At 39.1% G+C, this 16040-nt stretch overlaps 1 protein-coding gene across 2 annotated transcripts in view; it reads left to right on the top strand.

The window, feature by feature from the left end:
* The first annotated feature begins 468 nt into the window (after positions 1–468).
* Positions 469–16040, top strand: part of LPCAT2 (lysophosphatidylcholine acyltransferase 2) — a 57684-nt gene continuing 42112 nt past the window's right edge. The window contains exons 1-7 of one of the 2 annotated variants that reach the window (XM_036088801.2): positions 469–756; positions 5978–6117; positions 8522–8739; positions 10021–10133; positions 12082–12142; positions 13307–13365; positions 14594–14628. In XM_036088801.2, coding sequence (XP_035944694.2) covers positions 586–756; positions 5978–6117; positions 8522–8739; positions 10021–10133; positions 12082–12142; positions 13307–13365; positions 14594–14628 — 797 coding nt within the window. In that variant the 5' untranslated portion in view covers positions 469–585. The remainder of the gene's footprint in view (positions 757–5977; positions 6118–8521; positions 8740–10020; positions 10134–12081; positions 12143–13306; positions 13366–14593; positions 14629–16040) is intronic. The other variant, XM_036088800.2, reaches the window with a different exon arrangement.

Below are 16040 nucleotides of genomic sequence, written 5' to 3'. Positions count from 1 at the left end.
CAACCACCTCATATAGGTTTAAGCAAAACCAAAACATACCAGATATCAAACGCATAAAACAACACCCACCCTGGATATATTAACTCACTTCAGTGGAACAGCCTGGCAGTGGCTGGACTGGGGTTCTGCTTATCTGAGTTCTATATATCCCCATTTTACAGAAGGGGCCAGCTGAGGCTCATGGAGACACCGACTTAGCCAAGGTCAGCCACAAAGCCCGTAAAAGAGGTTGGTACTCCAGGTGGGCGTGACCCGCAAGCAGAGAACTCTGCCTAAACTGTCACTGGGGTGCCCTGCTCTGAGGGAGAAAGTCATCTCCAGGGGGCGGACCAAAGAGGAAGAGCCGATACCTAAAGGGGTGTGGCTAAGGCTCAGAGGGTGGAGCCAGAGCGGGGAGGGGGGGGGCGTTCGGAGCCAGAGGGGCGGGGCGAGACCGGACGGTGTGTAGGTGACTCGCGCTTGCGCGAAAGCCCCAAGGCTGCGCCGCCGGCTGGGACTCTGGAGAAGCTCCCCCCAGGTCTCCGCGGGCGCTCGCTCCCGCGTTTCGCATCCGTCGCTGGATCCGGTCCGACGCCCGGCTGGGCCATGAGCCAGTGTGCGGAGGCGGCGGCGGTGGCGGCCACCGTGCCGGGCGCGGGCATGGGGAAAGCCGGGCTGCGGCCACCCATGGTGCCCCGCCAGGCGTCCTTCTTCCCGCCGCCTGTCCCCAACCCCTTCGTGCAGCAGACGCGGATGGGCGCTGCGAGGCGTCTCCAGGTGAGGGCGCGGGCCCGAGAGAGGAGACGGAACCGGGAGAGGGGCGTGGATCTGACAGGGGAGGCGGAGCCAGGTGAGAGAGGTGAGAGATGTGGGTCTGAGAGAGGAGGCAGATCCAGGACAGGGACCAGGATCTGCCGGGGGCTGTTGTCTGAGGGGAGTGTGGGTATGATGGGGAGGCATCCCAGGTGGGGGGCGCCAGTCTGAGAAGCAAAGGCTCTGAGGAAGGAAGAGATGTCGATCTGCGAGGTGAGGGCTTTTGAAGGTTCCATGAGTCTGGAAGGGGCAGAGATGTGGGTATGAGAATTGAGGGCACTTGGAGGATGGTCTGAGGGTGTGTGAGAAGAGAAAATGCGAAGAACATGTGGATCTGAGGGGCAGGTCCTAAACAAGACAAAGCTGAGCAGGCCAGTAGCGGAGGAAACATTCCATGCTGAGAAGGGAGGTGAATCTGTGACAAGAGCTTCAAGTTGAGTTTGTTAGAGTGGAGGGGTGGCCAGTCTATAGGAGAGTGGACTTGGGGAAGTCTTTTTTTTTTTTTTCCTTTATTTCTTTTTCTTTTGCCTTAGGGAAGGAGAGGAGTCAGTCTAGGAGGTGAAGAGTGAGGGAGAAGGCAGAGAACCCAGGTCTGGAATTAGAACAAGATGATCTAGCTGAGAAGGGGCATCAAGGGTCGGAAATCAGAATCTAAGAAAAGGGATAATGTGGGTCAGCTTAAGGTATTCAGAAGTCTTCACCCTGAATCAGTCCTGCATCAGTCTTCACTCAAACCCTTTGAGATTCAACACTTCTCCAAACTTTCTTCCACTGTTAAAAACTGCTGAATACAAAAAGGAAGTTTCCTTTTCTTGTAAAACGCTCTTTTACCATTAGCAGTTACAACTTGCTCTGAGGACTTCCCCTTTGGTGAAGCTAGCGATCAAAGAACAAGATAGAGTGTGCACACTACATTTGTCCTGTGTGTCCTGCATGGAAAAAAAAAAAAAAAAAGGTTTTGATGTTTTCCTGTCCATCTCACACATTTCTTTACTTCAGATTTGAAATAGTGTTATTTTTGCATAGCGCACTTATATGCCCTGAGACCATTGTCCTCCACAGTGGAGGGGCAGGTTAGAGTAATGGTAAATGGGCAAATGGGTTGAAGAAGGGTGTGAGAGAGGAAGAGGAAGATAATGTAGTAATACCTCTTTGTAAAGAAACTAAATATTTAAAAATTTGATCTTCATGTCTTTAAATGGATAGATGCTCCCTTTGTATCTTAAAACTTCTGAAATACTTCTAAATACATTGACTATCACTCAAGATTAATTTTAGTCTGATTTGGTGAAATCAGTCATTCTTAAATGTAAGTATGTCTATTTGGCTTCATATTTTGGAGAGAGGACCAAAGTGGCATATTTATAGAGAGACTAATTGTTGGTGTTGGTTTTCTTTTTCTTTTTTCTTTTTTTTTTTTTTATACATGGCCTATTACTACTTGGAGAGCACTTTCAAATAGCTTTCCAAGAGCTGTAGTATAATGGAAAGATCATTAGTCTAGTCAGAAAGCCTGCTCAGGCCGTGCCCTTTATTAGTTAGTTGTATGACTTTGGCCAAGTCACTTAACCTCTCTGAATTTCACTTTACTCATTTATTAAATTGGAATAGTCCTACATCAAGAAGGGTTAAAACTAAGTGAGATAATGTGTGAAAGAAACTGGATTGTTTGGTGATCTTAATATTGATAGTTATGCTATTTGTTGCCTAGAAATCTTATACTGTACTTAAAATTTACTATTTGTATTGAATGGAATTCAATAGGTCTAGGTTTTTTCTTTTTTTTTTTTTAACTAAAAATGTAGACCAAAGAGGTCTCAATGTCTTGAACAATCTGGGCAAAGGGAAGATTTAACAGACATGATTGAAAAACAGTATTGTCTGTATTATCAAGTTTAAAAGATGGATATACTTTCACTTAAGTATGACTTACTATGATCAATTCAGACTAAATTTAACCTTGAAAGTGATCAATATTTTGCTTAAGGACCGTTGTCACTTTTGTATCTCATTGTAGGACTTAGCTTTGCCCTTCCCCTTCTCTTTTTGACAATTTAAGGTCCTCCTACTCAGTGGCATGGAAACAAGTAGCCTAGCTTTCATTTCCTCAATAGAATATGGAATTGAAATAAGTGTTTGGTAGTAATTGTGGGTCATTTATCATACCAAAAGTATTTGTTGAATGTCTATTATGTACCAGGCACAAGACTAATTTCTGGAGATGCAGCAGTGAACAAGAGAAATAAGAACTCTGACTATCTAAAGCTTATGTTTCACTGAAAAAAAAGTTAAAGAGACCAGTACAAAATTATGCATTTCCGTGTTTTAGTAGTACTATGAAGAAGATCCAGGGAAGACAATAACCCTGAGAGAGTGTTGAAAGAAGGCCTCCCTACATAGATGATGTATTACCAAATGGAAATATGATGGGGAATCCTCTTATTTTGTCAAAGGGTTACTCAAAGTTCATTTATTTACTGTTAAATACTATTACTTGTTGCAGACCTAGAAATGGCACAGAAAAAAAAGTTGCCCAATATTTGACAACTTAATTAAAATCCATATTAGCTACTCATTGTGAATGTGAGTTAGCTTATATGAATATACTATAACCTCATTCTAACTCTATCTTCGGGGTCTATGCTATGGTCCTTTCTTGCAGTGAAGATTATTTCTAGGTCATTTGCAAGGGTGTTTGCAAGGCTTATTTGACCTACCTTGGAGGTTACCCACTGCAAACAGTCTTTTCTCCAGGGGTGTTTGTCAAAACAATCAGAGGCAATTGCTTAACATGACAGCTACCGGAGGTGGTGAATACTGATTGGAGCAAACAATAGGCTTAACCAAACACCTTGAAGTTAGGGAATGAGATGCCCATAGGGGACTTCGAAAAGCTTTGACATATTCATGGGAACCTAGAAGGGTATCCACATGTATAGGCCTGTGTGTATACCCAGGGCTATGCATGTGACCTGAAAAACAACAACAACAACAAATGAGAATACCCTAAGCTCTCACCTCTAGCTAACCATCAGGCTCTGTACAAACTGGAGGTAAAAGCTAAGGTAGAGTTGTGAACTTCCACTTGGCTGTGTGTTGAAGGTGTGTTCCAACATGCACACAAAGACTCTTTGCAAACACTGGGGAACTTATTGATTCCAAGCACTTAAGGAAGTCTTATCTAATCATTAGGTGACTACCAAACTAATTGGTCAGAGACTTCAGTAACCACACATGACACATGACAAAGAATACAGCCTTTATAGAATTAGTTCGTAATAGTCACTGAACAAACAAATAACAACAACAAACAGCAACAACAATACACCCTGGTGGTGGAAGAGAATCTGATTTTCAGAGTTGTTACATTATTTAAAATGTTTGCTTTTCAACAGAAAAAATTGCAAAATGATAATAACAAACAATAAAGTATGTCCCATAAATAGGAAAAATAGCAGTCAATACAAATTATCTCCAAGGAAGCCCAGATGTTGGACCTACTATCCAAAAACTTTAAATCAGGTATTTTAAATATGTTCACATAACTAAAGGAAACCATGTCAAAAGAACTAAAGGAAAATATGAGACAGTGAATCACCAAATAGAGATTATCAGTAGAGATAGAAATTATTAAAGAAGAACCAAAAAGAAATACAATAGCTGAAATGAAAAATTCACTAGAGGAACTCAACAGCAGACTTGAGCAAACAGAAGAATCAGCAAATTTAAAGATAGATCAATTGAGATTAATTAATCTGAGGAACAGAAAGAAAAAAGGATGAAGAGAAGTGAACAGAATCTCAAGAGACCTGTAGAACATTATCAGGTGTATCAACATAAACATAATGGGAGCCACAAAAGGAGGCAAAGAATGTTTGAAGAAAAAATGGCTGAAAACTTGCCAAATTTGGTGAAAAATTTACGCATTCAAAAAGTTTAATGACTTCTAAGTATAATAAACTCAAAGATATCCATACCTATATACATCATAATCCAACTGTTAGAAGGCAAAGAAAAAGAGAGAATCTCGAAAGCAGAGAGAAGTAACTCATCATACACAAAGGGATCCTGAATAAGATTAATGTTCATCAGGAACTATGGAGGCTAGAAGGCAATAGGATGATATACTCAAAGTGCTGAAAGTAGAATATTGTCAACCAGGATTAATATAGTCAGAAAAACTATCCTTCAAAAATAGAGGAGAGGGGTGCCTGGGTGGCTGAGTCGGTTAAGCGTCTGCCTTCGGCTCAGGTCATGATCCCAGGGTCCTGGAATTGAGTCCCGCATTGGGCTCCTTGATCAGCAGGGAGCCTGCTTCTCCCTCTGCCTCCCGCTCCCCCTGCTTGTGCTCTCTCTCTCGCTGACAAATAAATTTTTTAAATCTTTAAAAAAAAAAAGTCAATATGGTATAGGATTAAGAGCAAGGGCTTTGTAACCAAGCTGGGTTCAAACCGTGGCGCTGCCACTTAGTAACTGTGATCTCAGCAGCTACACCTAACTTCCTCTGTGCCATTCCTTTCCTGTATGTAAAACAGCCTAAGGTTGTAGGAATAAAATAGGTTTCTACATGCCAAGTGCTTCTCGTGCCTGCTACATAATAAGCATTCGTGTATTATTGGCCATTCTTATTAATTTTCATTCTTATTCTTGTTTTTTATTTTATTTTTTCCTTCTCCATCTCCTTATTGTTGTTAGTTATAAAGGACTGGCAGGTATATAAAATAACGCATTTACTCTTTCACACTCTAACACCTTCATTAACACTCTTCCTTCTACTGATAGCTCTCAAAAAGCAATTTCCCCTCTTACCTTGCTAGCTTCTGCTGGTCTTTCAAGACCATTCAGCCTTCAACTCCTCCAGGAAGCTTTCCCTGACTGCTCAATCAGATACTTTGTTTCCCCAGCATCCTCTAGTCACTTTCCTTGATAAACAGATCACATGTTCTTATAGGACCTGGTTTTCTTCACTGTTGCTTTTCTACATCATAGGTGTTGTGTGGTGGGATATAGTACCTTATTTTTCTTTGTGCTTAGCTTCATGTCTGGGGCAGGGTAATGTTCAATTCATCCTTTAGTGAACGCATAAATAACACAAAACGTTCCTCTTCTGTGTTTCTGGTTGATAGCCAGAACATTAAAATACTGTCCATTCGCCTATTTTTTTTTAATCAACTTTGACTTTCAGATTTTATTTCTTGGAATTATCCTGCTTCCAATCCGTGCCTTGTTGGTCGCATTAATTATATTACTGGCATGGCCATTTGCCGCCATTTCAACAGCATGCTGTCCCGAAAAGCTGACCCATCCAATAACTGGTTGGAGGAGGTAAGAAAGAATAATGTCTAAATGTTAGGTAAATCAAGATAAAGAAGAGTTTGCCATAGTTTAATCATCGATCGAGAGTTTTATCTACTGCTGCTGACTCAATATTCACCATTTATTTCTGTTTCTCAGATGAAACGGTTCTTAATTCCTCATATGGAGAAATTGCTGCCCAAGCACCTTATGATAATCTTCTGTTGAAGCTGTAATTTCCTAACATTAAAATATTGTTTTCTGAGTTATTGCTTAAAAGTGATAGATCCTTAGTTCTGGAAGACCCAGTTAGTATACCTGAAACCATTATAGCTGGAAAATACCTGGCTTTCTTCTGCTCTCCCTCAGTCTTGACATTTGCTTTTGTCCCTGTATAGTAACTACATACTTTCTACAGTGGTATAATTAAGTGGGTAAGTTACAGTGTATTTAATACTTTAGTGATTATTATTAATAACAGTTTAATTCTTAATCAATATAGTCTAGCTTTTTAAAACATTAGTATGGAGGGAGAATGGAATTGCTTCTCGAGCATTATCTAATTAGCAGGGTATTAGAGAATAGACTCATCACAAATTAACAAAGTTACTGGTAAAAGTTCATTCCCATTGGGCAGAGCCAACTTGTTGCCATATGTTTATCCTGAGAGTGAAGCCTTTTAAAATGTGGATTCCTTGGAATAGGAAGCCATAGGTGAGTTTTAGGGCACTGTTGAACTCTCCAAAATTGTGCACATTTTTTTCTTTGTACACAGGGTCCATTCCTTTCATCCAAATCTCGAAGGAGAATATTCTCCAAAAATTTTGAAAATCACTGTTCTAGAAACTTTTAAAGAAATATGCAATTTGCTATTCAGTTCATGTTCTAGTGAATAAATGTCAACATTCAGCCCAAGGCTGGTTTGAAGTGGAAGTGAATCCAAGGCTGGCAGTGTCCCCAGAGAACTAATACCACCTCAATCCTTGCAAATCACACTCCTTTGTTTCAGAACTCAAGGTTGCGTATCACTAAAAAATACTTTATGAGAGATTTTTTCATGATGCACCAATCCCTTTCAATTATCTCTTTGGTTTCTATCGTTAACGGCTTATGGAGCCCTATAATGACGGAGGGGAATAGTCCAAGAATCCAGAGAACAGATTTAATAAATGTTAGGGGAAAAAGTTCTATTTTTGCCAATTAAGCAAGTTTCTCTACTTCCTCTCAAACAGGTAATGTTGAAGTTAATTATGCAGCACCAAACTTTTAGCCTTTTTGAAATCATTTAGATAGAAGTGTTTAACAGCTCTGAGTATGGGATATTTTAGAATCTACATCACTACAAATCAAAAATAGGAGGTGTAGAAATTCAGTAACAGGGTGAGCTTTTTATCCTTAGGTAAATAGACATCTGAACTTGAAAGAGCAAGAAGGAGAGACACAGTCATTTCCCTGTGCCCTCTGGAAAAGTGCCTTGGTTTTCTGTGTCTCACTTCTCTGCATTATGACAAGACTTGAGAGAATTAGACAGGAAGCTTATTTTTTAAAGCTCTCATTAGATGTCTTATGGGAAATACACATGTTTTGTTTTTCATGAAAAGCTGCTGTGTGCTTATTCACATCCTTGGACGTCCATTCTGTGTTTGCATTTCTAGAAGTGGGTTTTTGTCTCCCTACTCAGTTGAGCTTCTCAAGGACAGAGACTGGATCTTATCTGTCTTGTGGGTCCAGCGCAGGTCACCTGGCACAGTTCGATGAATTAATTAATCTGTAATGACAGAAATTCTTTTTAAAAAGTAAGCAATTTGATATCTGAAATTGTGTAAGTGCATCTATGTTCCAGGGCAGTGAAATGGTGAATTTACCTTTTAAGATTTTTGATGATGTCTAAGAGCTATAATTGTATAGGTAAGGACAGATTCAGCATGAGAGTTCTAAAAGTGTTTGGGGGAGATAGCAGCATCTTTGTTACCCACATGTACATTCCCAAGGTGACTCCTCTGAAGAACAGTACGCATTTGGGTTTCTCAGTGGGGGATGTGTGTTGAAAATTCATGTTTATCCCTTTATAGTCACAGAATAATGGAGCCACTTATTAGCCATATGTCCTTGGGAAATTTTGCTTCTCCGTGACTCAGTTTTCTCATCTGCAAAATGAGGATGCTGATAAATAATACCCATTTCATAAAATTGGGCTGAGGATTAAAGAGATGTAAAGTCCTTAGAATAGTGTCTGGCAGAAAGAACCCTTCGTATAACTATTAGCTATTCTTCTTAGCTCATATTTTAAAATGAAATGTTCTGACACATATGGGTTTTTGTGTTGTGTTTTAGAGTAAAGCCCTGCCATTAGCTGAGATTAGCAAGGCTAATTGTGTCTTTTCTTTTTCTCTCTTTCTTTCTTTTTTTTTTTTTTAAATATTTCTTTCCAAAGGGAAATCACTCAACCAGTTTTGAAGTTTCTGGGTCATGCCCTGTTCTTTTCCATGGGATTCATAGTTACTATGAAGGGGAAGGTGGCGCGCCCCATGGAGGCCCCGATTTTTGTTGCTGCCCCCCATTCAACATTCTTTGATGGAATTGCCTGTGTCGCTGCCGGGTTGCCTTCAATACTATCTCGAAACGAGAACGCACAGGTCCCTCTGATTGGCAGTAAGTACTTGTAAGACAACATAGATCTTTTCATGCTCGTGGGTCACCTTTTAAAAAAAATCATCTATCATTTATCGGGGGGCTTTTTAAAAGCTCTCAAAGCTATTTCCTTACTTCTAGTGAGGAATTATATCGAAGGAAGGAATTTATGATAAAGGTTAGAGACCTCCCTCTCTGTGCCCTTAGAGTTCTTTCAGATTCTTATTTTTGTCACCGTACCATCTTTGCTTTCTGTCCTTCTATCTAGCTAGAAAGACCAGCTTTCAAGTACCAAACATGCCTTGATTTTTTTCGAGAGAGAATTTAACTGAAGAATCTGTGAAAACACCGGTTACGCGCCATTTCACGAATTCCTCTTTGGGGTATTAGGCTGATAGACACGTGAAGTCTTTCCTCTTAACTCTGTTTTCTTATTATTGCCCTAGAGTCTCCATGAGGGACCAATGTGAAACTCTTTGAAAATTATGATGTGGAACGATAAAGTGCCTCCTGCCATAAAAAATAATGAAGCAAGTGAGATGTGTATCCCACCAGGTGCTTTGGTCTCTCCCTAGGGTGTGGGTCTCTAAGTAACCGCTCCCTGTCGTCCTGAGGTTATTGCAAACATCCAGTGGTGAGAGAGTGGGTATGGAAGTTTCCCGATGTTACCTTGGCACTCTGGAGAAATAGCAGTAGTTCCTGCCACTTTTCATTCAGCTAAGAAAAGCACACACATACACGCACTACACACATTCTCTCTCTCTCTCTTTTTTTTCAGTGTAACCACCTTGCTTTGTGTAATATGGCATTTTCCTGAAAAGCTGTTTAGCAATAGATTTTCGGTAAATTGAGGTTATTTTGCATGTGTGAGGAAGCTACCTACTTAGACTGGCGTGCTGAAAATTTTAGTAAAATTAATAATTGCTCCCTATCCGTGTGTACTCTGAATTCACACAATCAGTTTTCAGGATATTCCTAAAATAAAACAAGATAATATTGTAGATATATATTCCAAAGCTTGGATGTCTGTCAGTTGAGGAAGAAGACCTTCAGGGAGAAAATTGCCTTTGTTTCCTTTCATATTCTTGCTGCTAACTTCTGTTATATCAATGAAATCTTTGTAGATATAAAAAAACCTTCTAATAAGCTGTGAATTAGAGCAGTTTTTTTTTTAAGTTCTCTTTGATTTGCTATATTTTAACTTTACATAAAAATTGTTTCATGATTTTTTCAGTATCATTGCTGTGGTAGCTTTAGCCAAAAAAAAAATGACTTGGCTCTGACCTTTTGTTTGTTTTAAAGGACTATTACGAGCTTTGCAGCCAGTGCTGGTGTCCCGGATAGATCCGGACTCTCGAAAAAACACAATAAATGAAATAGTAAGGCGAGCAACATCAGGAGGGCAGTGGCCACAGGTAAAATACGGAAGTTCATTTAGATATATTGCGAGTTTACTTATTGTATATATGTAAATCATTTGGATCCACAGATGGCAGCATTTGGGGACACCTATGCTGGGTGTTTTCAGCATAATAGAAACAGAACAAATGAGTGAGTATTAAAAAGTCCTCTTCCCCATGAGATACTCCATGGGATTAATGTATCATACTTTCTTATTCTCCAAACTCTTTGAAACAGTTTTTACTTTGTGTCATAAAAAGTAATTCTCTTCCTCTGAATTTATTATCTTAAAGACAAAATAGCAAAGCTCAAATATACTCAACAATATGGTAGGTTTATTTTTTTTTTCTTAAAAGCGATTATGATCTTAATCTTATCCGAAGTATATTTAGACAGGGCTTTTCAATTCAGGGGGTACATCCGAATCACCTATAGAACTTTTTCAGACTTTACCATCTTACTACCCCTATCCCCTAGAATGCCTTTTTAAGGTGAGGGAGGGGCAACATTTTCTGGATAAAGGGAGCCTCCTGGGTAATTCTGGTAAGTATCACTCTACCTTGGCCCAGGTGTAAGTAGGGGACCTCTAGCAGGACTCATGATCTGGTAGTGATCTGGCCACCCATGATGATGTGTAGATGTTAAAATATTAAGAGGAGTATGAGGCACCAGGAGGTTTAGAAACCACGGCACGTGAGGAATGACTTAAAAAGTGACCAGGAAGAAACGGCACCCGGAATAAGGGTTCAGTTTTTCTCTTTGGATCCAACTACTATATCTAGGACTGGTAGGCCAAAGTTAACAAATAGGTAAGATTTTAGCCCATCTCACTCATCTCAAGGAACTTTCTGTCCAGAGGTAGAATGATCTGATCTGAAATCCTTCTCCAGAATTTTCAGGCACTGACTAAGCAACCACTTGGGGGGGATATTGTAGAAAGAATTCAAGCATTGGCAATGCTGGATGGCTTTTAATGCCCCTTCCAGATCTGAGATTTTATGATTTACTCTATATCCACTCATTGTTAATAGAGTAGCTGTAGCATTTCCACTGAATGAACCATATTTGATATTGTACCAGTTGTGATAGGAAACCTGATTGTCGTTGGTGTTTTTTTTTAATTGAGGGATGAAATTGCATACACTTATCATTTTTATTTTATAAATAACTCATCATGGTGGCACTTTCGCCTAATAATGTTTTCCCTTTCTAATTATTATAAAATACAAATACCCACTAAGTACACATACTAACTGCTGTGCGTGCAGGAATTTTCTGTTTTTATTTTATGTACTTAACGATTCACTCATTGCCAAATTCTAAAAGCTTCAGAAAATCCAGCTTGTTCAGTTAATGGGGAAACTAACTACGCTGCATGTCTGTCACGTGAAGAACAGAAAGGACTTACGTTAAAAGCTAAAAATACTTTCTCAAAAAAGATACTAAATTGTATTCCATATGTCCACTAACCCAAGTAAGCATAAAGCATGTTGTAAGTATTTTCTCCTTTTTCCCTCCTCCATATATCCCTGAACTGTATGTTGTAGGAGTGAATATCCTTTAACGGGAAAACAGAAACAAGGAAGTAGGAATGATTTGGTTAAGGATGTAAAGCAGTAGAGGAAAGAATTTAATGTGCTCTTTGACCAGGACTTAGGGTCTGCATCTTCTTTTAAGTTTATCCAGATCATTAGCATTGTCATTAAGAAACATTTAGTAAGTGTATTTTCTATTCAAAGCTTTAAACCATTTTCTAATTATTTCAATGGTCAGATAGCAGTTCTTTTAGAGGAAAACTGGATAATCCGATTCTAGCTTTCGATAGAATCAAGTATTAGCCTTTTATTTCACTTTTGTTTTATAAGAATTGGCGGCTCTTTGTGAAGTCATAAGAAAGTGAGTAAAGAGACAATCTATTAATTAGACTGAAATATTAAATCTACGTATTCCTTTTCTCCCAAGATACTAGTTTTCCCAGAAGGTACTTGTACTAATCGTTCCTGTTTGATTACTTTTAAACCAGGTGAGATCAATTAAATTATGTACTATAACAAAGTATGGACAATTTCTCAAATGATTTGTTACTAATACACAAAACAACTTGTTAGTTTGTCCTGGGCATTTCTTTCCCGATAGAAAGTTTTTAATATTGTGAATCCACAGAACTCACTCCTTTACTTTCTGTTTTGGTATCATAACCCCTTCTTCCTTGGATTATCGTGTATATGCGCTCGTGTGTGTGGGCACGCACACGCGTGTTTGTGTGTGTGTACATGTGAACCATTTGATATTGTATCCGGTTGTGTGCACACACGCACACACAGAAACCACTAGCAGATTTGTCTCTTCCTCCAAGGATACCCTCACAAACACCCTAGTTCCTGCATTATCCAATAGAAAACTATTTTAGTGATCATTATAATGCCTTCAGATGCCTTCTGTGCTTCACTCCTTTTTTTTAATATTATAAAGTCACTAATTTCATAGTAATGTGTAATTTCATACATAATTTCCTTGTAACTGGTAATGCTTTAACATGTTTTTGTATTGGCTGCTAGAATGCTCAGAGCCGAAGTTAGAACTCTCTTCTAGCAAGTGGGGGTAGTCCTTGCTCCAAGTATTCGCTTTTATTTATTTATTTTTATTTTTTTAAAGATTTTATTTATTTATTTGACAGAGAGAGACACAGTGAGAGAGGGAACACAAGCAGGGGGAGTGGGAGAGGGAGAAGCAGGCTTCCCGCTGAGCAGGGAGCCCGATGCGGGGCTCGATCCCAGGACCCTGGGACCATGACTGAGCCGAAGGCAGACGCTTAACGACTGAGCCACCCAGGCACCCCTCACTTTTATTTAGATTTTGTTCTCCTCAGTTTCTCTTGGTTTTGACTTTGTTATCACTTTTTTTTAAACCCTTTTGAATAATGTGTATTTGGAAAATGAAAACATGTGGAGATGTAAATAAATATTTTCAGCGACTTGGGCATAACATTTAATATTTTGGTTTCATAATTCTGAATTTTAGAACTCTCTCATTTTGGTGAGCACTAGGGATTTACAGACAATTAGCAAATAGTTTATGTGTACTCTTAAACCAGTAAGGATAGGTATACCATTTATTATTAATTTTCTTCACTGTAAACCTTATAGTCATATAAGGAAGATGCTATAATATTTCACTGTGGTTATAGGAGCCTTCATTCCTGGAGTTCCGGTGCAGCCAATCCTCCTCAGATACCCAAACAAGCTGGTAAGCGTAGTGTTTTACTGTGGGAAAAATCTCAGACATTCCAAACAGCACAGATTCTCTAGCACCCCTTTTAAACTTTGAATGAAGTTCTGAATAGACACATGGTGGAAGAACATGGGCAGACCCCATACACCTTGCCACATGGAGCGTTTAGAAGTTTGCAAGATAGGCACGTACTTGTGGACACCGATATTATATTTTGTCTCTGCTGTTATTAAGCTCCAAGAAGGCATTTCCTTAGCTTCTACTCTATTGTCACGGTAATGGTACCAGGGTCTTAGACTGGGTAGCAGAAAACTTGCGTAAAGTGATTTTCACTAAGCCCACAAGGAGACTTTTCCTGATTCAACGGTTATTACTGGAAGGATAACTGGTGTAGCAGGATAAATTTGGGATTGCCTTGGTGTTTCATTCCTGGCTCAGTACTTACTAGCTGTGTAACTCTTAGCAAGTAACTTAAATAAGAAGATAGATAGGAAAAGAATCTGTCATCCTATAGAAAGTGCACAGTTGGCTTAGAAAACAGTCTCTCTGCTCCAGCCAGGTACAACATTGTCCTCTGGATATGGATGGTGCCACCATTTTCCTATAAAGAAAGGTATTTTGGAATCTGTTTGGGTTCTGAGAGGAACTTTCTCTACTAGAGACTTTACATAAAAAAGCAGGCTATAATTAATTATCTATGTTATTTAAGGTAAAGAGTTCTTGCTCAATTCAGCTTTTCTTTCGGTAGCTGGCTTCTCAACTTTCAACATCTGGAGTTAAAAAAAATTAAAATCCATCAAAATTTACTTATTATACTTCTGCCTATTTGGCATTTTCTCAAATTCTTTCACTATGTACTATTTTAATCTTTTCTTCCAAATACCCATCCCCCTCTTTTTGAGCAAAGATATATTCTGGGGTTTGTAAGCAAATTAATTACCCAGATATGTCCATATTAGGAGAAAAATAGCTAAGCATGCACATAGCTTTATTAAAAATTAAGAGCAACTTAATTCCATAAAAAGATAGGTGGTTACATATGGAAAACAGATTTTTGCTGCATAGATATATAATCCAAGAATTCATAGAGCAATTCACTGCTGATAATAGGCTCATTTTACTTTTCAACATACTGCTTTTAATTCAGAAGGAAAGTATACGACTACCAATATTAAAATAAGATTTGGGTTTTATTTGGCATTTTTTCACTGAACTAACAGTCTGAATACTTCTGTTATTGTAGGATACCGTGACTTGGACGTGGCAAGGATATACATTGTAAGTCGCTTCTCTCTATTATTGGTTTATTTAAATTTTATTCAAGAGAAGAAAAAAGAGATCATGTATTCCTTCTTTTTTTAAGAAAAAATAAGCCTTGTTTTTTTTTTAAAGTAAAGATTTCTTTTTTTTTTTAAGATTTTATTTATTTATTTGAGAAAGAGTGTGTGTGTGCAAGAGGGGGGAGGAAGAGGGACAAGTACACTCTGCCTGCTGAGCCAGAGCCTGAGCCCAGCACAGGGCTTGATCTCACAACCCTGAGATCAGGACCTGAGCCGAAATCAAGAGCTGGTTGCCCAACTGACTGAGCCACCCAGGCGCCCCTAAGAGTAAAGATTTCTAATCAGATCCTGAAATCTTGTCACTGAGAAGTCTCTGTAGAGAGCATCACTATCTTGTCCATTAGTCCCTGGCCCCTCCCATGTGCAGAATTCTAGCTGTCTGCCATGTTCTTATGGGTCTCAAGTGTGTATCTACCAATTCTTAAGAACCAGTCCAATGACCTGGTTTGCATCCTACTTAGCTTTAATCTTGTAGTTCTATTTCCACTGCAGACAGCATATTAGCTGGTGTCTCCATTGTTGTTTTACTATATCGGTTTAAGCAGTCCAGAGCCATTGCGTCATATGGCCTAAAATAGCAGTGATGTGTCTGATCTGAGCTGAGAAAATAGCTAAGCTTTCAGTTCCGTTCTTGGACTTTAAAATCATAGGGATCAGCAGTTTCTATAAACATTTAAGAGAGGAGAAGAATACAGCTCACCAGTAAACAAGCTGAAGTGAAACAGGCCTTTAGAAAGAACAGAACATGTAGAATCTTACTTTCCCTCAAGACCTTTTGTCGAGTTCCCCCTGGATAAGTCTGAGCTGGTTTATACTGCAGTGAGAGCCATGTATAAAATGCCTGGATTTGAGGGCTTTGCCCGGGGGCTTACCCAGCAATGCCTTTTGATACTGAACATAGAGAGTTCACATAACATTGTTAATGCATGGACAACCACTTGGACATATGTAAAGGGGAATCATCATTTGCCTTCAGGTACCTTGTGAGTTCCTTAGATCATCCAAACAACATATGAAAGTCTGATTTTTTTATACTACATACCGATTTTTTCCATTTTGTGTGTGTGAATTGCATTGAAATAATAAATTTAAATCAGAGTAGGTAACTGATGGGCCAGTTACATGTGTTAGTGTTTATTAACATGTGAGACACGTATGTTCCTATTATGCTTCGGTCCCTCATAGTTGAAGTTAAGTAAACGACGCTCAAAATACCATCAATTGCAAGGGATATCTAGGCGTTATGTGATCTTTAACTCTTCAGGAAATTGGTTTATTCATTTGTCTAGAATACATGTTTCATGTCACTGTTGATCTTGAGTTCCTGGTTTTTGGCTTTTTATACAAGGG

Source organism: Halichoerus grypus, chromosome 15, assembly GCF_964656455.1.
Source record: "Halichoerus grypus chromosome 15, mHalGry1.hap1.1, whole genome shotgun sequence".
NCBI lineage: Eukaryota > Metazoa > Chordata > Mammalia > Carnivora > Phocidae > Halichoerus > Halichoerus grypus.
This window is presented reverse-complemented; position numbering and strand designations above follow the sequence as displayed.